General features: G+C 44.4%; 1 protein-coding gene across 4 annotated transcripts in view; it reads right to left on the reverse strand.

The window, feature by feature from the left end:
• MBNL2 (muscleblind like splicing regulator 2) overlaps positions 1 to 21837 on the reverse strand; it is a 154207-nt gene that overhangs the window by 95444 nt on the left and 36926 nt on the right. For all 4 annotated transcript variants that reach the window (XM_007466270.1, XM_007466269.1, XM_007466267.1 and 1 more), the window contains exon 2: positions 6385 to 7160. In XM_007466270.1, coding sequence (XP_007466332.1) covers positions 6385 to 6558 — 174 coding nt within the window. In that variant the 5' untranslated portion in view covers positions 6559 to 7160. The remainder of the gene's footprint in view (positions 1 to 6384; positions 7161 to 21837) is intronic.

Below are 21837 nucleotides of genomic sequence, written 5' to 3' on the forward strand. Positions count from 1 at the left end.
TGACACACGATGGTAGTTTGGGCCAAGGCAGTCATCATAGAAGTGCTGAAAAATGCTCAGATTTAGGATATCTTTCGAAGGCAGAGAGAATAGGACTTACTGATAGAATAGACTGGGAGATTGGATATGGTGGTAACGGTGAGAGAAGATTCAGGCTGGGTTTCAAGATGTTTTATTTGATCAATGAACAAATGGTACCATCTACTGAGAATAGGTACCATGGGAACAGCAGGTTGAAGGGGGAATCAAGAACTTATGAGCGGATATATTAAATTTGAGATGTCACTTGAATATCCAGGTAGAGATGTCAGGTTGGCAATTGGATACATGAGTCTAGAGTTCAGGGGAGAAATCAATCCTAGAGCTAGAAAGTTTTTTAAAATTCCGTATATAGAAAATGTTTACAGCCTTTGGGTTGGATAAGGTCATCTAGGGAAGTCCAGTTTTCTGGGCAGAAAGTACAAAGCTCCTGAGGCAAGAACATGCTTGGTGAGTTACCAGAAGAGTCAGGTAACCGTCCACTGTGGATGTGAGCAAATGCAGAGAAGATGCTCAGGGGTCAAGCCTGGAGAAACGCCAGCATTTAGAGGTCAGGAGGAGGCAGAAGATTCAGGAAGGGAGACAGAGGCGGAGTGGCCAATGAGGTAAGGGGAAAACCAGAGAGTGAATCACCGAAGCAGTGTGAATCAAGTCTTTCAAGAATGAGTAAGAGCAGTTTATAAATCTACTCTGCCCTCAATTAGCTCTATTGATGGAAGAAGCTGTATATGCTGTTCTATTCCCAGTGTTTAGTGGCACCTGTCACAGGATCAGTATTTGTTTGTTTATTTCAGACGATAAATGTGGCAGTCTTCAGGCTGAATGCATCCTGTAGGTGTGTTTTATTTGAACTTTGGGGTTTAAAGATATTTGAATTGGTTGCCAAGATTTAGAAATTGGGAAACTTCACATCAAAACTTGTATCTCTGGTTCTTTTTTAAAAAAATCTCCAGGATTCTCACAAGGCAGGCCACAGCTGTTTGTGGCTGGGTGGCAGCTGCCGTCTTTAGAGGGGCTATGTGCTCTTCAGCTAAATTCCTGCCGTCTCCAGCAAGCCCTGGGTCTCCCCAGCCGTGAGTGCTGAGTCACTCATTCATATTACTTGCTGGTTCCTGCAGATTTTGAGTTTGTACCTATTGTTTAGTTAAAGAGGGAATGAATGAATAAACAAACGAATGAATGAATGTTTACTGACGACTAACCTGGAGCTGGGAGAGGTGAAATGATGTAAGCTTACATGCAGAAATGCCAGGGCTCAGCTATAGATTCTCAGGCCAGGGCTTTTACCTAAAATCTTTGCTTCCAATGTCATTGTATTACAGACATCCTAAAATAAAAACAAGAGTTTGAATGAAAGAAGTGTACTGACAAAATGCTATTTCCATGTTTGGAAAAAATAGAATATTAAACAAATCATTTATTATGATAAATGTAAAGAAATGGTTTCCTAAGAACTGCTACACAGACTAGCAGAAGATAACATCACTGCCCAAGGCAAAGTGAATAACAAACAAATGTAATTATTAAACAATACAGTTAAGGTTAAAATTAGTATTTTACTCCATTGGTGTTTTTTTTGGGGGAGAAGTAAGTTATGCCATTTTTCTCTGTGAATTATTTTGATCTATTCTTACACGTTTTAAACACAGACTATTATAATCATAGAATGACAGTTTATCATCATCCCTTCTTTTACTCACTATCAAAAACTGGAGTTTTTTAAGCCTCCTCTCTTTGGCCAGCTCCGGTGATGGCTAGTGGCTATTCGGGGCAGTGTGTGGAGGTGGACTCTGAAACGCAACTTGGGATCATTGAATGAGACCACAGGGCTTCATTTCTGATGTTCGGACATTATTGTTGTGCATTGACTTGTGTTGTCCCCCTCCACGCCTCCACCCCCGCCAAAAGATATATTGAAATCTTAAATAGAATTATCCCTGTCCCTCAGAATGTGACTTGATTTGAAAATAGGGTCATTGTGGATGTAATTAGCTAAGATGAGGTCATATTGGAGAAGGGGGGGGCCTTAACCTAATATAACTGGTGTCCTTGTAAGAAGGGGAAATTTGGACACAGACTCAGAGGGAAGATGAGGCAAAAAGAGACACACAGAAAGACAGACACCTGCAGCTGGAGGCAGAGATCAGAGTAATGCTACCATAAGTCAAGGAACGCATGCACGACAAGAAACCAGAAGAGGCAAGGAAGGATCCTCCTGTAGGAGCTGCAGAGGGAGCGTGATCCTGAGGACACTTTGATCAAACTTCCAGCCCCATAACTGGGAGATAATAAATTCCTGTTGTTTTAAGCCACCCAGTCTGTGGTGATTTGTTACTATGGCCCTAGGAAACTAACATAGAGATTATCTTGTCTGACTCTTCATTTTATTTATTTTTTAATGTTTTAAAATATTTTTTAAAAATTTATTTATTTTATCTATTTATGTTTGGCTGCGTTGGGTCTTCGTTGCTGCACACGGGCTTTCTCTAGTTGCAGCGAGCGGGGGCTACTCTTCACTGCAGTGCGTGGGCTTCTCATTGCAGTGGCTTCTCTTGTTGCGGAGCACGGGCTCTAGCCATGCAGGCTTCAGTAGTTGTGGCACGTGGGCTCAGTAGTTCTGGCTCGTGGGCTCTGGAGCGAAGGCTCAGTAGTTGTGGTGCACTGGCTTAGTTTTCCCGCAGCATGTGGGATCTTCCTGGCCCAGGACTTGAACCCGTGTCCCCTGCATTGGCAGGCAGATTCTTAACCACTGTGCCACCAGGGAAGTCCCTGACTCTTCATTTTAAACTGTGTTAGCACGTAGGTATCTCACTGGCGGAAGCTGTGTCCCTAGGAAAGTGGCATCAGCCATAAATGCCACAGATGTGCTATCCCTAAGGAAGACATTTAGGCAGGTGCTGCATTGCTTGAGAAGCCTCATTCCTTTGCTTACTGAAGGCACTGAAGCTGATTCCACCTGTTCTTAGACAGGGAGTAATGGCCCTCCTTTTGTCCTGGAAGCTAAAGGTATATCATTCCTTAGCAGAGAATATCTTGAGCATTAGGAAGAATTTGGTTCTAATCTTGGCTCTAGGAAAACTTGGAAAATAATCAGAAAGTATCTTTAATGACCCTCTGGTCTTCTTGTGCCCACCTTAATGTGTCAGACTTCTCCTTGAATGAGAGTTCCTTAACTCACAGTCCAGAGGTGGCGCTTAGAAGCCAACATGAAACCTTTGAGATCTTGAGATTGTTTGCAGTAGTCTGAGGGTGTGACCACTTTTCTGGGTAAAGATTCCATAGTTTTGAATAATTCTTAAAGATGTATACTTCCTTACAACCAGAACGTCAAGAAAAAAAAAGAAAAAACAACAACTAAGGGTGCTTGGCATGATGGTCAGGATCCACCTAAGATTTTGTGCCTGGGGAACAAGGCATAGGGATGGAGTGGGATGATGGCTCAGGGTGGAGACAGGATGAAGAATGTGGATTTAGATATGTTGAACTGCAGGGGACAATGGACCATTCACATGGGGCGTTCAGTAGGCATTGGGAGCCACAAAGCTGGCAAGGAAAGGGCACACACGCAGCATTGGGATTGAGCATCACAGAGGTGGGGACTGAATATTTGAGTGCAGGTCTGTTTTCAGAACTGATCACTGAACCTGGCCTAGGAAGGACCAACACTGAGTCTTGGAGAGCATCTACGTTAGGGAGCAAGGGGAGGAAGAGGTGGCGTTAGAGGTAAAATAGGCAGGCAGTTTAGAGTGGTAAAAGAATGAGGAGCATGCCCTGGGGGAAAAGAGCAGGAGAGACTTCAAAGGAGAGGCTGGCCAGGCTTGTAAAATGAAACATTTAAAGAAAATGGTGAACACTCATGCAGAGAAGTTCTGTGTCTGAAGTTCACGAATGATCATCAATAATCCCTTTTGGAAAACTGTGGGGATTCTTTCTTAGTTTATGCATACTTTGAATGGTTATGGTTGCACTTCTGCTTTGTGCCAGGTACCAACCACGTTAGGTGCTGGGGCACAAAGATGAATAAGACACAATCCTGCCTTTGGGAAGCTTACCTGCTTGTACAAGGACACATACTTAGAGGAATCAACTGTATATAGAGGTCTGAATAGTGTCAAGGGAGGCCACAAAGGGGAAGCAGTTGATTTACAAGGGAGAGTAGAAGTCCTGATAGGGAAATGGGTCTCTTATGCCGGAAGTATAATTGGTGGGTCCAAGAATTCTTAAAGTGTGAAGCTGTCCTGTACATTATCACATCATAATATCTGAAATCGTGCATTTCAGAATCACGTGGGCACACACACACTCCAACACCTTGAACCAAAACCACTTTTTAAAAAAAAATTATTATTTATTTATTTTTGGCTGTGTTGGTCTTTGTTGCTGTGCGCGGGCTTTCTCTAGTTGCGGCGAGCGGGGGCTACTCTTCGTTGCGGTGCGTGCGCTTCTCACTGCGGTGGCTTCTCTTGTTGCCGAGCTCGGGCTCTAGGCGTGCAGGCTTCAGTAGTTGTGGCATGAGGCTTCAGTAATTGTGGCACACGGGCTCAGTAGCTGCGGTTCGTGGGCTCTAGAGCGAAGGCTCAGTAGTTGCTTAGTTGCTCTGAGGCATGTGGGATCTTCCTGGACCCCCAGGACTCAAACCCACGTCCCCTGCATTGGCAGGCGGATTCTTAACCACTGCACCACCAGGGGAGTCCAAGAATTAAAAGTTTTAAGAAACTTGCTAAAATCTCAGTTTAGTAGTAAATATCTAACCAGAGAAGGGTTGGATTAATAAAATGAAGAGACTGGGGATGACCTGGAAAATGAATTTCTCATCTCTGACCTGATTCCATATCTTAAAGTTCTTATGTTCTAGTTTTCAATCTACACTGCTTTTTATAGTGAATGCTTCCATTGGTGATAATCATAGAAGCAAACACTTTGTTTACTTTTTTGACTACAAGCAAAATAAATACTAATATGGAAATGTGCTTATGCTGTTATAGTTTATATGAATTGTGATTTATCCATCTATTCATTTCTGTGTAGACAAAATGATTTATAATTTTAAAGTCTAATCTAATAAACTTAGACAAAAAAGATAAAAATGAAAGAAAATGGAGTAGCTGTTGAGGTAAATCACATATCTATAATTTTTCAAATTTTAATCCTTAAAATAATTCTATTGAGCTATAAATGCATTCTTCTGCTTTTAGTATATAGACACATTTTCCCTTTAATATATGATTTGAAGTCTTGTATTTCAATTTTCACTTAAAAGTCTTTTTACTTTAAGATGAATTTTTTCCAAAAAACATACCCAGTCCCTTCATACTCAAGAAAAGACTAAGGTCACTATTTTGTAAACTCACAGCACTATGATTTCCCAAATCTTTTTTTTTTTCTTTTAAGCTATGTCTCTTACCTATATCCATTGATGTTAGAACTGTCCTAGACAGTCAGGGATTGATAGAATCCATAATCTTAGGGCAAAATCAACCTCAAAGCATTATGGGCTAAGGCATCCCCATTTCCTTCAATTAGATCTTTCATTATAATTCTCCCATTTCTTCAAGCCCAGGCTCCACCAAACTCAGTATACAACTCAGGTGCCACAACCTCCAAAAACATTTCTTGAAACAATCAGCTGGAAGCCAGCTCTCCCATCTATGGACCCCCATAGAAGTCTGCCCTCTATCCTTCTCTTAGGACCCATGTCCCTTTCTGTCTTGCATTGTAGCCATTTGCTGTGTTTTCCCTACCAGTGAGATCACCAAGGATACCATCTTGAATCACATTCATTTCTTCTCTGATGTGCTATGTGTTAACTTACACATAGTAGGTTCTCAGGAAGTACCGCCTGTGTACTTAATAATTTCTGTTAGCCGTGACAGATTGTCAAAGAGAGTGAAAAACCTGTTAAGTAAAGTATTTTAGGAAACCCTTGGTCAAGAAAGAAAGCCACAAGAGTAGAAAATTCTTTAAGAGGTGAATCAGAATAACTGGCACATAAAAGTGACACATTCAATTTCTTCACCTTTGTATAACCTCCAGAAGATCAAACGTTAATAAAATATTTATCCTCAGTTGTCACAAGCCAGACTTTGATTTAAAACTCTTGGGTACATGAATGTCACGCCAGACCAAAAATACAGCACCATGTATTTTTAATTTAAACATGGATCCGTAAAAACTTTATATATACCTGATATGAAAAAATGTGAGTGCAAATCTCCCAATAGTCACCACAAATAAGAAAACAGGATCTAAAATCGATTGTTAAACGTCTGTAAAAGTACAACGGAAAATATTCCATTTGAAAGTCCAACGTGGCATTGATGTGACACGTAAAATACATTGTCTTACCTTTAGGGAATCAAAGCAGGCGATTACTCTTCCATTTTCGACCTGGCAACTTTTGGGGGGGTGAGCAAATTTGCATTCCTCATCAGAACGGGAGCACGTTCCTCTCTGGAACTGTCTGCAGACTTCCAAGGTCAGCCATTTTGTATCTCTGACCGGGGCAACATTCAAAGCCATGATGAGAAAATAATTTGGATCCTGTTCGTTTCTGTTAAATGATGAAATCAAATCAAGTTCCAATGATTCCAAAACTATTGCTGTGAAAAATCCCACATGTAAGTCTGAAGGTAAGTGACAAATTGCTTAAAGAAGCCCAATCCAGGAAACAGAGTGAGGAGAGAATTTATCGGCAGGTAGTCACTCATCAATCAATATGCCCCACTCGAAGACTGCGGGCCGCAATGAAAGCATGCTCAGTGTCATCTCTGACTGCAAACGTCCGAGTCGCCTGATCGTTTTGCAGACACAATTGTTTTTAATAAAGTGACTTCAATATCATGGCACTCCTTGGGAGAATATTTAGTTCTGATGCTCGCAGCTATTGACGATGCTGGAAAATAAGCCACTTAGATGTTCAGATCTTAGCAGGATTTCTCTTTCCTTTCACCTTTTAAAATTCCGAAATCAAGCAATTGGCAAAGCCAGACAATTGAGGTATCTTCATCCACTCGTAAGGTCAGGGTAATGTGTATTTGATAGCAAAACACGATAACACGAAAGCTCCCGGGCTGTGGTTTCCAGCAAAAGTGACTTCACACAGGCACTTTTAAATCTTGAACCTGCAAAACACAAATAAAATATCAACTTACACCCAAACTCAATGGAATCAACACTTTAACAAACTATTTGGCTCTTATCTAGAATTTGCGAAAGTGCGGTTTAGAGCTTTGAGCTTTGAATATAGTGAGGAAGTTATGCATTAAAAAAGAGAGAAAAGAATGCGAAACTGCAACCGTACTGCAGAAATGATCTAGGCAGCAGTCCAAAAGTTAGGAATGACTCAAACAGATGAGTGTGGCAGACACAATAATTAGGCATTCTGAAACAATTCAATCTAATGTGCCTAATCGCCAAAACAGTGTATTAGAACTGTGACTTCCAATTAATTTCACATTTAGGCCATTGATTTTATTGTTGGAAATGCTATAACCAATCATTTGGGATGCGACTCTCCTAAATAATAAGGATATTGTCATTCTGGATGAAGTGTGGGCTCCTTACCCTTTACATCCTTTTCTAGTTTACAGAGATTTGAACTTAGAGAGGGAAAGGTAGATCTGATCTTTTTTCTCAGATCTCTTATACTTTCTCTCTACCTTTTTTTTTTTTTTTGCGGTACGCGGGCCTCTCACTGTTGTGGCCTCTCCCGTTGTGGAGCACAGGCTCTGGAAGCGCAGGCTCAGCGGCCATGGCTCACGGGCCCAGCCGCTCCGCGGCACGTGGGATCTTCCCGGACCGGGGCACGAACCCGTGTCCCCTGCATCGGCAGGCGGACTCCCAACCACTGTGCCAACAGGGAAGCCCCTCTCTACCTTTACTACTTGAGTGATGTTAGTGTTCCTCTCTAGGCTGTAAGCACTCAGAGGGTAAGGGCAGTTTGCATATTCCATTTCTGTTTCCCTAGGGCCTTAGTTCATGGCTATTTGGTCCTCAAAAAATATTTCTCGACTGATTTAACTGATGCCTGACTCACTGACTAAGTGAATGAATGCAAGTTCATTTTAGCTGAGTCCAGTTTAGACTTTAACGGAGTCACAATCTGAGAATGTTCTGTTCTGTGGAATGCTGGAGCTGAATCACATATCTAACACAACAAAAATATAACAAGTCAATTCAGATTTCTAAGATCAGCACGATTAGTTTCTTTTAATATCTCCAAGGATTATGAAATTATTAAAATGTTAAAAATTTAACATTACTGAGTCAAGCATGAATGAAGGACTAAATATCAGAAGTTGGTCATTTTTATATATTGGATATGCCACGGGCTACCTTAGATACTTGCTTAGCCTTGACGGCCTTCTAAAAAATTTATAACTAAAATCTTAATGGAGGCTGGAAGTAGGTTATTTAAAATCGTCATGTACCATAGAAGTTCAGAGAGCAATAATTCTTGAGCGATTCACAAGTGTTCCCTGAAAAAGTAAGTCTCACAATCAATTAAGTTTAGTTAACTCCAGGCAAACCAAGCTGAACAGGCTTCCTTGCAAGAGGGCTTTTTTCGGCCTTGGATGAGTCTCTGATAGGGGAAGAGAAGCAGTGGCGTCTCTCAAGCTTATCTGATTGTGGATCATTTATTTAGCGGGACATCTCCCGGGACTAGTGGGACATGCTTCTTCATCCCAATACTTCTCTGACTTGTTAGTAGAAGTGTTTGAATGAGTTGTAATTGTATGTGCATTTAAGGAGATCGGCAACCTGGAAAGCTATGACACATTCCTAGCTTCCCATTGTGAAATATTTGAGGGGCCAGACAGGCTCCTGCTTGTCTTTTTGGCAGGATTGCATTCCCAGCAGCTAACATCAACTATCTTAACTTCAAGAGTTTAAGAAGATGACTTTAATAACCACATTGCCTCTGGGTCAGGTTTCACAGACCAGCCTGGACCTGCACCCTCATTACCTCAACCCTTACCTCTAAACCCCGTGAGAACAAAGCAAGGGAAGCAAGGGACAAGGAAACATTTCTGCTTGTGTGTTCAGTGGAGCTGAGGCGCCAATACTGTGGAGACAAAATGAGGGGCTGGACACACGTAGTTCATATTTGCCAAATATTTTGCAGTGTCCCCGAGTCCCAAGGACCTGGGTCCAGTGGGGTCACAGAACAGCAAAGATGCAGGAGATGCTCTTCCTCAAAGCAGCACAGTCTTGGCCGATGAGTCACGTGTAGGAAAAGAAAGAGGCAAACACAGATTCATGCACAGATGGCAAATGAATCATTACTCAAGTCTTCCTAAAAACCACACAGGAACAATGCTCTTAACTCAATCCAGTGAATGGGCTACACTTTTGCTTATACTTTTAGATAAGAAGACATTTTTCCCCCCTGGGAGAAACGGAGTGCCATTTCTACTACTATGAAAATCCAACCAGAATTTAGATGGTCAGACTCTATCAAGATGGACTTGCTTTTGAAAACAGAGGAACCAAGTTTCTGACGGCCAGAGTCCTGTGTAAGTCAAAGATGTTCCACAAGGCTCGTCAGGTTGCACCTAAATATATCGCTGTCCTAACCGTTCATGAAGCCACTCTTTCTCCCAGCTTCTTCTCTGTTTCTATCCTAAAAGTTACTGAGCTACTGTTACAAAGATATCACCTCTCTTGGGCCATGACAACCTCCATCTTCTGGAGTGGGCACAGCAAGCAGCTGTGGGAATGAGGAAGTGAGAATAGATTTAATTTAGGTCACGGGAGGCCACCGAAGGAGATGGGCAATGATGGGCAAGGATGGAGAAGACCAACCTTTAACATGGTTATCAAGGGACAAGACTAAATTAACTAACACATAGAGCAAATTACATATCGGGTCTACCAGATTGGAGGCTCCTGGGAGGCCCACTAGCCACACGTGGCGATTGAGCACTTGAAATATGGCTAGCATCACCGAGGGACTAAATTTAAATTTTTTATTTATTCTTAATTAATGTAAATGTAACTTAAAAACTGATCCTCAGTTTACTTATCGGAAAACTTTTAAGTATGCTTGGACCAACTTGAGTATATGAATCTACTTTTCAGTTGTAAATTTTATGAAATCTAAATACAGATCAAGTATTTCTAATAAAAATCCAGCATCCTAATTGAGATGTGTTCTAAGTATAAAATACACACTGATTTCAAAGACTTAGTATGAAAAAAAAAACCATGAAAGCACCTCATTAATATTGCTTCGTATTTACTACATGGTGAATTGATAATATGTTTAACACACTGGATTAAATATTATTATTAAAATTAAACTCACTTGCTTCTTTTTAGCTCCCCTCCAAAAAATTCAGAATTATATATGTAGCTTACATTATATTTCTGCTGATGGTGCTGTTGTAGGGGCTTTTGCATTTCTTCTATTAGCCACAGCACTTTCTGGAATAGTGGAAAGTACCCTGTCCGAAGAGCCAGGTTCCAGCCCTTGTTTTGCCAAGCCTCCTTCATATGACCTTAATAAGTCAATTTCTCTGAGATCCAGTTTCTTCATCTGTAAAATGTGAATGATAGTTCCTACCTACTTTACATGGTTACTGCCACGAAGGACTGATTACAGAAGAAACATAAAAACACTCTGTGAACAGTCAAGAGCTGTCCCAAAGCAAGGTGATGAAAGGATGAGCCGCTCTATAAATATTTATTGAATAAATCCACTTCCAGGCTTCCTCTCTGCAGTCGTTCCCTATCAATGACTGGGGTCATGCCTGGGGTGGATCTGCTCCAGCCACAGATTCTGAGAGCAGGACGGTACCTTGCAGATCAAAGAGCTGACTGCACGGGGCGCTCGCTCGGGGCCTCTTATCCGGAGCGCCCCTCATTTCTCAGACCGTCTTATTCTGCAGCCGAAGGGAACCCACAGAGAAGTTTCCCCAAGTACACATCCCACGGTGTCACTACAAAGGCCTGAGCCTGCTGTCTTCCTCCAGCTGCTACCAACCCAGAAGTAGATGAAACACTTTTAGGGCCCGGCAGTCACCCTGGGTGTGATGCCGAGTCCCAGTACGCTGGTCGCAGTGGTGGGGAGTCCATCTGGCTCGAGGCCTTGGTGGGAGCACAGCTGCTGAGTAAGCTCCCAGCGTCCTGGGTGAGGGGGGAGCAGCGGGTGGCACTTTCTAGTTCACCTGCCCAGAGGGCTCCCTGTTAAAATGTGTCTGTGTGGAGAGGGCACATCTTTCTAACTCTCAAAAAGCTGCCACGGGTGTCAGCTTTGGACCCATTCGATGCCGGGCACCATTTGCCTCTCCTGGAAGTTTCTGCGCTGCTCTGGGAAGCAAGGTCTCTTGCTCCCATTATTTCCCAGTGTTTCCTGTTTAAGTTTCTCCCAGTGCTTTGCTTTTGCTTCTATTTGCTTCGCTCCTTTTCAGTTGTGCTTCAGCTTCATTTCCAGCTTCACCGTCAATCCCATCCCATTAGCTCCTTCCCAGGCAGAACCTGGGCCGAATTCTGAAGCCCTTGTTCCCAGTTATTTCTCTGGCCGTTGCAGGTATTCCCTTCCCCTGTCCTCTCCAGGCATTCAGGCACCCCACGTTCTCTCCCCCTCCTGCCTTTCCAAGCCCCTCACAGAGGAGGGCATGATCTTGCCCTTGAGGCTCTGCTGAGTCACCAGGCTGGTAGCCCTCACCGGCCCTGCCCCCTGAAGTGGGGCTCCGGCCTGACCTCCTTCATTCCCCTTTTTAAAATTAATTTTATTTATTTATTTTAAAAATTTTTTGGCCACACCACGCGGCATGTGGGCTCCTACTTCCCCCGACCCCCGATGGAACCCGTGCCCCCTGCATTGGAAGCACAGAGTCTTAGCCACTGGGCCGCCAGGGAAGTCCCCTTCATTCCCCTTTTGATGGCCTCTCTGTAGTCCGTCTTTTAACACTGCCTGGTAATTACTTTTAAGTAGACATCATTATTCCTTAATTCATGAGAACTGTGAATATTGATTTATCCAACTGTCTCCCCCCAGTATAAGCTCCTGTGTATCTAATAGACTGTTATCATTTTCAAATCCTCAGGGTTCCGTTCAGTGCTTGGTATCTAGAATATGCTCAACGAATATTTGTGCAATAAACTCCTGACCCTCCTCCAAAGAGCATTTGCATTTTAGTACGGACCAAAGTCTAACCTAAAGGAATAAGGCTCTGAATAGAGAGTTTCAGTATTATCCTGTAGGAAAATTCCAGCAAGTGCCAGCGGCTTACCCTGTTGTTGCCAAGAAAGTTGGGGGTGTGGGTGAGGAGCTGCCTCACAGATAAATTATTTGAGCTTCAAAACCCTGAATCTTTAGGCCAGAGGTTTTCAAAGTGTAGTATACGTGGGCCAGCAGGCCCAGCAGCCACTGGGAGCTCATTAAAGATGCAGGTTCTCAGGCCCCAGCCCAGAGGTCCTGGGTCCGAAGTCTTGGGGGTAGGGCCCAGCAATCTGTGTTTTGACAGGCCCTCCAGGGCTGACTCTGAAGCACTCTCAAGTTTGACAAGCACTGTGGTAAGCATTTCTTGCTGCCCTCCTGCGTGCCAGGCATCCTTTGGGTTGCTGAGGGAACCAAGATGTCTGCCCTGAGTCGATCACAGGGTCTTGGGGTCACCGATTCCCACACAAACAGTTGCGGGAGGGCTGGCTGAGGGTTTCTCCCAGTGGCTGTGTTTCCGATCAGTCAAAACAAAATAAAACTAGATGACACAGGAAACACCTGAGAGATTTGTCCCCGCTAAGACTTGATTCTGAGAATTTGAAAAATAGATTGTCTCATAGCTTGCAGATTTTGTTCAGGATGAAGCAGGCCTTTGATGGGGGTAAATAGGGCTTTGTTTCTAGGGCCCTTGTCTGAGAGAGGACCGTCTTAGGGGGCTGGCGGTCCTTGGTGGCCAGCAGCTTGGTCCTCAGCCGCGTGACGCCAGAACTCTCCACGGAGGGGCTGCTGTGTAAAGCCCCAGCTCCAGATATGACCAATATGGAGGTTCACTGCTGGACTCATCTTCAAAGGAAAGGCAAGATTGAAGTTCAAGGATAAGGAAAGGAGGTTCTGTAGTATTTCCTGAAATGCCAAAGGACTTGCTGTTCAACAGTGCAAAATAATCCCAAGCCTTTTTTAGGGTCTTCACTTACGTGACGCTTCATCTTTCAAAACATATTGAAAACTCTTGTAGGTGTTCGATTTTCAGAAAGCTGTGACTTTTGACTGCAGGAAAGAATTCGCTGTGCACGTTCCTTCCTTACAGTAACTCTGTGATGTCGCAGGGTGAGTTTGGAAAGCACGGTCCTCCACTCTACCACCCTGGCGACCTGCCCCAGGCCACGCCCCTCAGACAAGCCCGGGCTGTGGACCCCAGGTGTCCTCGCCTTGCCAACGCTTTGTAGCCAGTTTGTACATTTCTGAAGGGAAACACATCAGTCATGTCCAATCTTGAGACTGAGGCTGATTAAAACGTTGAGACCGCCTTAAGGAAAATAGTTGTGCAGCACACAGCTCCTCCAGCCAACTCTTGGTCATCTAAGGTATTTTAGCTGTCTGCCAGACAACAGCCTCCTAGAGAGCTGATTAAAGGATCCTTGCAAAACAAACCGATTTCTGAGTCAGACAGTCAAGGACTTATTATCCATTAAGTAATTTATGGGATGCCTTTAATTTTATTTTGCATAAATCTAATTACATAAAGAAACTATGTCTCCTTGAGTTTTCTAACTTCTAATTTGGAGAATCTTGGATTTCCTATTTTTAATCCTTTATTTATTTATTTAATTTTGGTAATTCATTTTCATGAATTTTTCCCTTTTTACATATATATATATATATTTTTCTAACATCTTTATTGGAGTATAATTGCTTTACAATGGTAGGTTAGTTTCTGCTTTATAACAAAGTGAATCAGCTGTACATACACATGTATCCCCATATCTCTTCCCTCTTGCGTCTCCCTCCCTCCCACCCTCCCTATCCCACCCCTCTAGGTGGTCACAAAGCACCAGCTGATCTCCCTGTGCTATGCGGCTGCTTCCCACTATCTATTTTACATTTGGTCGTGTATATATGTCCATGCCACTCTCTCACTTCGTCCCAGCTTACCCATGTGAATTGGTGCAGCCACTATGGAGAACAGTATGGAGGTTCCTTAAAAAACTCAAAATAGAACTACCATATGACCCAGCAATCCCACTACTGGGCATATACCCTGAGGAAACCATAATTCAAGAAGAGTCACGTACCAAAATGTTCATTGCAGCTCTATTTACAATAGCCAGGACATGGAAGCAACCTAAGTGTCCATCGACAGATGAACAGATAAAGAAGCCGTGGCACACATATACAGTGGAATATTAGCCATAGAAAGAAGAGAAATTGAGTTATTTGTAGTGAGGTGGATGGACCTAGAGTCTGTCATACAGAGTGAAGTAAGTCAGAAAGAGAAAAACATGTACTGTATTTTTAATCTTTCAATTCTTAAAACACATTGTTGAAAAATAATTCTTCCTTCCTGTGAGTGGCTTGACGTCTCCAGCTCTATTTCTGGAGCTTAATTTAAAATATCTCTCCACATGCTCTCTCCTTTGGTCCTTGACTCCCTGTATCCTGCGTGTCAGATGCAAATGCCCGGGCTGGAGAGGAACCCAGAGCAGCGAAGGCTGGAGAACTGGGCTAAAAGCCACTTGACCTCCGGGAGTGGGTGTAACCCTGCTCCGTAATCACAGCCACTGAGAAGAGGTCCCCGACTGGGACCTTCCCATGGGAACCCCAGAGCACCAATAAAAATACAGGAATGAAAGCAGTCCCAACTGCCAAAGGCAATACAGAGCCTCATTGACTTTTCCAAGCAGAAAAGTGAAGGGAGCAGCAAAAGTGATTGTCCTTAAAAAGATTTTTCTTTCTAGACACCTTAAGAATTTTTTAAAAATTTATTGGAAATATAAATGAAATAGTGCTTTGAAACTTTGGCATGGGTTAGGGGTAAGGACAAAGTTTTCTACCCAGGATTCCAGTCAGTCATTCCTCTGTCCCGAATAGCTGTGAAATGTCACCTAAGCTCTCTGAGTCTCAGTTTCCTTGTTTGGAATCATGGAGACTGGAAACACCTAAACCATAAATGGATGTATTGCAACCAAAATATAATTAGTAGTATATTATAAGGACTCTCTATTTGGTGTCTAACCCTTATCAGCATTAGATAAGGCATCAACTTTCCTTAAATTTGTGTTCATGTACACACACACACATACACATATACACGCACAGGTGGAAAGGACTCCTATTCACTAAGAGTTATACATTTCTGTAAAGCAAATGAAGTGTAACTTAAAGAAAGTAGAAAGTCTCTTTCTTTGATGGTGGTACAAAGTATGAAGTCCTTCAGAGAATGTTAGACAAAACTTTGATAGATGCTCTTCAAAAACTGATTCCAAACACTCATTCATTCTAAACAGGGAAAGAACCACGGCTACCAAGCATGTCTTCATTTCACGTGGTACTTGTTCTTTTGAATATACTTTCAAATACATTTCTATAGAGGAAATTAAACACCGGGGCACCCAAGTCACACAGTAAGTCAGATAAGCCAATGTTTCATAATAACAGAAATAAAAGGGGAAATTCCCCCACTAAAAATTTTCCTCTTGGACCTTGTCTCTTAAAGTACAAGTGAAAAATTCATAAAATCCAGAAATCATTTTAATGCATGAAAATTTCCAGCCCCTTTTCATTGTAGTTTCCAGGAACGGGCAGAAAAAGAAGTCCCTTCTTCAATGAGAAGAGGAGAGATTTCTAAACATACTCCTGAAACTACAGCCAGATATAATATATTCAACACATATTTGTATTCAAATTATGTTTCTTCACTGCGCCTGTGTTTTCTATGTAAACATTTTATCATTCAGTTAGGAGCTGCTCTTATTAGAATAAAAGCAATTGTATTAGATACCATTTAAGACTGACAGCACTTACCGGTATCCTGGATGTCCAGGACCCAGTGGCTGCAGTGAGAACAATTATGGGGCTGCAGGCTGCAACCTAGGCCTGAATGCCAGAGAATTCTTCCCAGAACTTCCATTTCCTTCCCAGCCACAGCTGCCGGTGGCCAGGACTGCTTTTCAGCTGACCTTTTCCCTTTTCTCTCTCTCTCTGTTATCACCAGCCAAATGCCTAGTTCATCTGCCTGTACACGTACAAAGACCAATGCACCCTCCTTTGACAAAATTTTTGTAACATAGCTTTTATTACCACCAGATGAAAATCGTAAATAATCTGGCCAACATGTACACACTGAAGACGACTCAATATATTGTCATAAGTGAAATATAACTAAGATATCAAAGGAAGTCATTATTTATAGAATAAATAACGTGTGTTTCAAAATGTCCGTGCTTAGGCACAAATATGTTAGAAGACAGAATGAAGTGGTCAGATGTTCACACCTTATTTTGTGTGACGGGCACAATGCAGACTGACGTGGGTGAGACAGGTGACGTGGCTTTTAAAGATGCCAGTCAGTTCCTGTTAAAGTTCCTAACAAGTTAAAGAACAGTCTTGACTCAGTTTAAACAGTTGTTGTTGTATTCTTGAAAAATTCAGTTATATCGACTGTCCAAAAAACAAAAAATAAATCAGAAAAAACACTCCATGCAAATACATGAAACAGTTAAGGTCTTGACCCAGATCCCCCAGAACAGGATTTTTATCCATGTGAATGTCCAGGAGGACACTCAGAACTCATGAGATACAGACTAGTTCTTTACTCCCAGGGAGTCGTATTCATTGCAAGATGTCAAAATCCTTTACTTCAGCCCATTACATTCCAGAGAGGTTGCCTGGTCATTAGGACAATGGGGGAAAAAATGCTCCTTTAAATTTCCAAAGTTCTCTATAAGGAGTGGTGTTGTCCCCATTGAGAATAGTGCTGTAGGGTCTTAGGCTGAGTTAGTCTGAGGAAGTAGGCTCAGTTATAAAATATCAGGATCTTTACTCTGGTAGATATTGGGGAGCACTTGAGCTCTAGACAAGACCCCAACTGGAGGATCACTTAGGATGCACTAGAATTAGAAGAGCTCACAGGTGGTGAAACTGGTTGGCGATTCCAGCAATGGTCCAGGAGCAAAGGAGTAATCCAGGCCCAAAGTTATACTGCAGGGGTGGGAAGGAAAAGGACGAGGGTGATTCCATATCATGGCTGGGGTAAAATCATCAGAAAAAGATAGATTGGGGGGACTTGGAGTGAGGAGTGCAGGAAAGAGATTTGTCAAAGAGGACCTCAAAATGTGGGTCCTGTGTGGGCAGAAGAACACTGATGCTTTGCCCAGGAGGAAGGATGTTGGGGAGTGGAGGCAAGTTGGAAACAGGACATAGGGGTCGTGGTCATGGATACATAGTTGGAATTAATGTTCATAGAAATGATAGCTAAAACCACAGACTGGCTAAAATGGGAGAGAGAGAAAAAAGAGAGAGAGAGAAACACATCAATATTTACATCTGTGTGTATATCTAGGAGAGAAAAAAAGAAAGAGTTGGACAGGGAAATGGACACTTTGTTCAGTTATTTAGAGGTGACAGAAAGAGGAGCAGGTGACACCACAGGAAAAGAATAATGAGAGACAAGAGCCTCTGAATAGCGCTGCATCCAGGGTGCTGGGAGAGAGATTCAGAGTTTCAAGGACGACCGAGCAGCCGAAAATGTTCAGTGCCACAAGATCAAGGGCATGTGGACAACTGGTGGTGGCTAGATGCCATAACAAGGAGGTCACTGCTGACTTTCCAGGTGCCAGTTTCTGTGGCACTTGCACAGAAGGAGGAGGGTGCCCAGCGTCTGGAGCTCCCTGGAGTATCTGAGGTCGCAAGAACACCGTGGAGCAGCCTGGAGAGTTATTTATTTATTTATTTATTTATTTATTTATTTATTTATTTATTTTTTATTTTTGCTGTGTTGGGTTTTCGTTTCTGTGCAGGGGCTTTCTCTAGTTGTGGCAAGCGGGGGTCACTCTTCATTGTGGTGCGCGGGCCTCTCACTATCGCAGCCTCTCTTGTTGCAGAGCACAGGCTCCAGACGCACAGGCTCAGTAGTTGTGGCTCACGGGCCTAGTTGCTCCGCGGCATGTGGGATCCTCCCAGACCAGGGCTCGAACCCGTGTCCCCTGCATTAGCAGGCAGATTCTCAACCACTGCGCCACCAGGGAAGCCCCTCTGTTGTGGCCTCTCCCGTTGTGGAGCACAGGCTCCGGACGCGCAGGCTCAGCGGCCATGGCTCACAGGCCCAGCCGCTCCGCGCGGCATGTGATCCTCCCAGACCAGGGCTCGAACCCGTGTCCCCTGCATTAGCAGGCAGATTCTCAACCACTGCGCCACCAGGGAAGCCCGCCAGGGGAGTTTTGAACCCCCTGTGCTCTGCAGGCAGATGGCCCCTGATCACCTGTGTGCTCCTGGGGAAGTGACCTTTGTGAACCCGAGGTTTGTGCACAGAACTGTAAGAGACCCAGGAGAGTGGCGAGAACCTGCTTCTCCATCACTCTCCCTCCTTTCCTTTCTCTTCTGAGTGGAAGGAGAGAAACACAACAGGAATGTGGGAAAATGCCAGGATGGGGGTGTGGGGCCAGAGGAGGCACCAAAGTCAGGGGAGGGACGAGGGCATTAGCTCCAGGGGAGGCTCTGAGACCTGGGCCGACAGAAGGAGGGGAGCGACGGCGACCACCTGCTTTCCCGTTGGAGGGCAGGCAGGAAGAATGGGGCAGCTCTTGTGGCCCCTACATCTCAGCGGGGGAGGAGGTGTTCCACCTGCTGAGACAGGCTGAGGTGGGACCTGGGATGTTGCCCACAGGAAGAGAGAGAAAGCCGAGGAGTGTCAAGCTGCCCAGGAGGCACCACCTGAGTGGGACAGCGTGAACCTGTTCTGAAATGAATGATTTCTCCATCTATCCTTGGCAACCTGAGAGCAGGGGCAGAGAAAGGATGCTACCGAATTCAAAGGTCCAGGCCTCGGAGGTGGGACAATTTAAAGCAACACAAAGGGTGGAATTCTAACAAGAGGATGTGCAGAGGTGCCTGAAGCCGAGGAGGTGGGTGAAAGGGCCATACTTCTCTCCTTGTGGAAATTGTATCTGTTATCCTGTGACTGTGTCTGAGTGCACCATGAAGTGTGTGTGTGTGTGTGTGTGTGTGTGTGTGTGTGTTTGCATGCGCGTGCGCACACACACACGGGCGTGAGTGATGTCAGAAGTGCGCCTGGCTGGACTCCCCAACCAAGAGGTTCTAGATCAGTCGTGGGCTCAGCACGTAATAATCACATGTGATCTGCGAGTGAGTGAAGGGCCATTGGCTTCCCTTGGGTGCGAGTGAATAGCTGCAGAAGGTGCCATAGGAAGTGTGCACGTGTCAAGAAGAAAGAGGCAGGTGTTGGAAGAGGTCGGTGGGCAGAGGCAGCTGATAGCTTCCCTGGTTGACAGCACTAACCTGGGGGTGAACAGCGAGATAAGACCCAGCGACTAACTTAAAACAAATATTTATGGAGAAGCATTTGAGATAATGGTTTTCAGGTGAAAGGTAGTAACGATGAGAGCATTCAAAGAGTTTATGCCTCGTGGCCAGTGTTACTTGGAGGAGGCTGGCATATCTGTGGATGGTGAATGGTGGCGCTGAGGAAAGGGCTAGAACACAGGCAGTTTGGCTGCAAAATCCACCAGGCCTCTGCTTCACCATTCTCTTCTCCAGTTTAGAGCTTTAAGCCCACTGGATGGTGATGACTCCCAAATGTGTATCCCTTCTCTCTCTCTCCCCTCCTCCTTCCCTCCCTCCCTCCCTCCCTCTCTCTGCTAGCCCACCTCCCATCCATTAGGAAATTCCACTGGCCCTACCAGAACCTAGGCCCTTCTCTCCACCTCCCCTGTGGGCACCTTCAACTACACCATTACCTCTCCTGTAAGTTAATGCAGTAACCTTCTAACGCTTGCCTCCTGCAGGCCCATCTCATATTGTTCTGACGAATCCCTTGCAAACATAATCAGATCACATCACTTCTCTGCCAGACGCCTCTAGGGGCTCCCCACCTCCTCCTTGTGTGAAAGCCAAGAGCCTTGCGATAGCGATAGCCCCGTACTGACCTCTCGTATCTGCCCACACCTTCGCTGACCTCCTCTCCCCTTGTCCACTCCCCCTCAGCCACCCTTGCCTTTGGCTGGGCTTTGAGTGGCCAAACATGGGCCTGCCTGGGGCTTTGACCTGCTCTTCCCCTGCTGAGAATGTGCCTCTCCCAGATGTTCAGATATTAGCCTGGGGTCGGCCATTCCTGATGTGATATTGTTTCAGTCCTACCTCCTCACTCCAGCTCACCCTGCTTTATTTCCCTCCAGAGTCCTGATCATTATTTTACACTCACATATTTACCTACTTATCTGTTCATGTTCTCCCCCAACCACAGTGTGATGTCCTTGAGGGCAGGGTCTGTCTGGATCCCTGACATCTAGTGCAACACCAGAACTTTAGGACATGGTAAGCACGCAATAAATATTTGCTGAATGAGTGAGTGGCTGAATGCACAAATAAGTGAAAGAATATACTACACAGCTCGTAGTTTGTACTGCCTTTATGGTTTGCTTTGTTCCATCTTCATGATGTGATTTGTAATATTCCTCAACCATTGTTCTTGCGGTTAGCTCTCTGGGAATCTGATTTCTTAGGTTTAAAAATGGAGAGGGTGCAACAATTTCTAAGGCCACTTCTGTCCTTCAAGTTCTGTGATTGTGCAGTGATTGGCAAGGCTGGTTTAAGGAGAAATGTATTTTTAGGAACTCTTCTGGAAATCTTATCAGCTCGGCTGGGTTTGGCCTAGATTTGTTAGCCGGCTGTTCGAGCCGGGGGATCTAACAAGAACATCAGTGCGGGGGTTTGGAGGGAGCCTCTGGGGAGCTCGTTGTGTTCCTGCTCCAGAGTTCAGATCCAAGGGGGCGTCCAGGCGGGGTGGAGAGGTGGCGGCTCTGTACTCAACACCGGGCAAGGAGCAGCTGTTGAATACTTCAGCCCCAGGCTGCAAAAAGGACACAGATCTAGGTCTTGGGACCCCAGAGGTTTAATTGTTCTTCTTTACATTTTCTCTTCTGAGAAAAGAAGAGCACACAGAATGCTACTGTGCCCCCAGAATTCAGTCACACCCCAGCCCTGTCTTCACTGCGTGGTGGCGGGAGCTGCTCTGCTCTCAGACCTCCAGGAGGCTCTCGAATTTTCTGAATGGAAGCAATACTGGCTTCTGAAGGCTGTCAGCCAAAAAAGGTTTTGCTAAAAGTGGACGTGAATTTGTTTCTTGATAAGACTGGGCTCCAAGAGGCCCTGCCCCAGCCGCGGTATTCTCCAGCAAGTTAAGGCACAATTTGTGAGCCACACGGACCCTCAACACAGGGTACCCTGGGGGGTTAACGTATCTCTGAAGGCAAACCAGAGAGAGCGGGTTTTCCTCCGCCCTGGTCCCCTGAGCCAACAGCCATTGCTAGGTCCCATTCTTCTCGAGATTTGTAAGCTGGTGTTGAATACGTCACAGAGAGGTTCTGCTGGGAAGAACCTTCCAGTTTTTCATTTTCTGTTCACATCCAACCCCACCCCACTAACTATGGGGAACACGATCATTCTGTCACAGAACCAGATACGGGGTGTGTGGATTGGAGGCTCCCAGGGTTCAGAAGATCCCAGAAGGATGCAGAGTGCTACTTGTTTGTTTGAACACTGTGGGAAAGATGCCCGCAGGGTCAGGCGTGCAGGTGATGGTATTTCATTAATATTTAACCAAATAGAAATTTCCCTAC

Source organism: Lipotes vexillifer, unplaced genomic scaffold (genome assembly GCF_000442215.2).
Source record: "Lipotes vexillifer unplaced genomic scaffold, Lipotes_vexillifer_v1.1 scaffold705, whole genome shotgun sequence".
In the NCBI taxonomy this organism is placed as follows: Eukaryota; Metazoa; Chordata; class Mammalia; order Artiodactyla; family Lipotidae; genus Lipotes; species Lipotes vexillifer.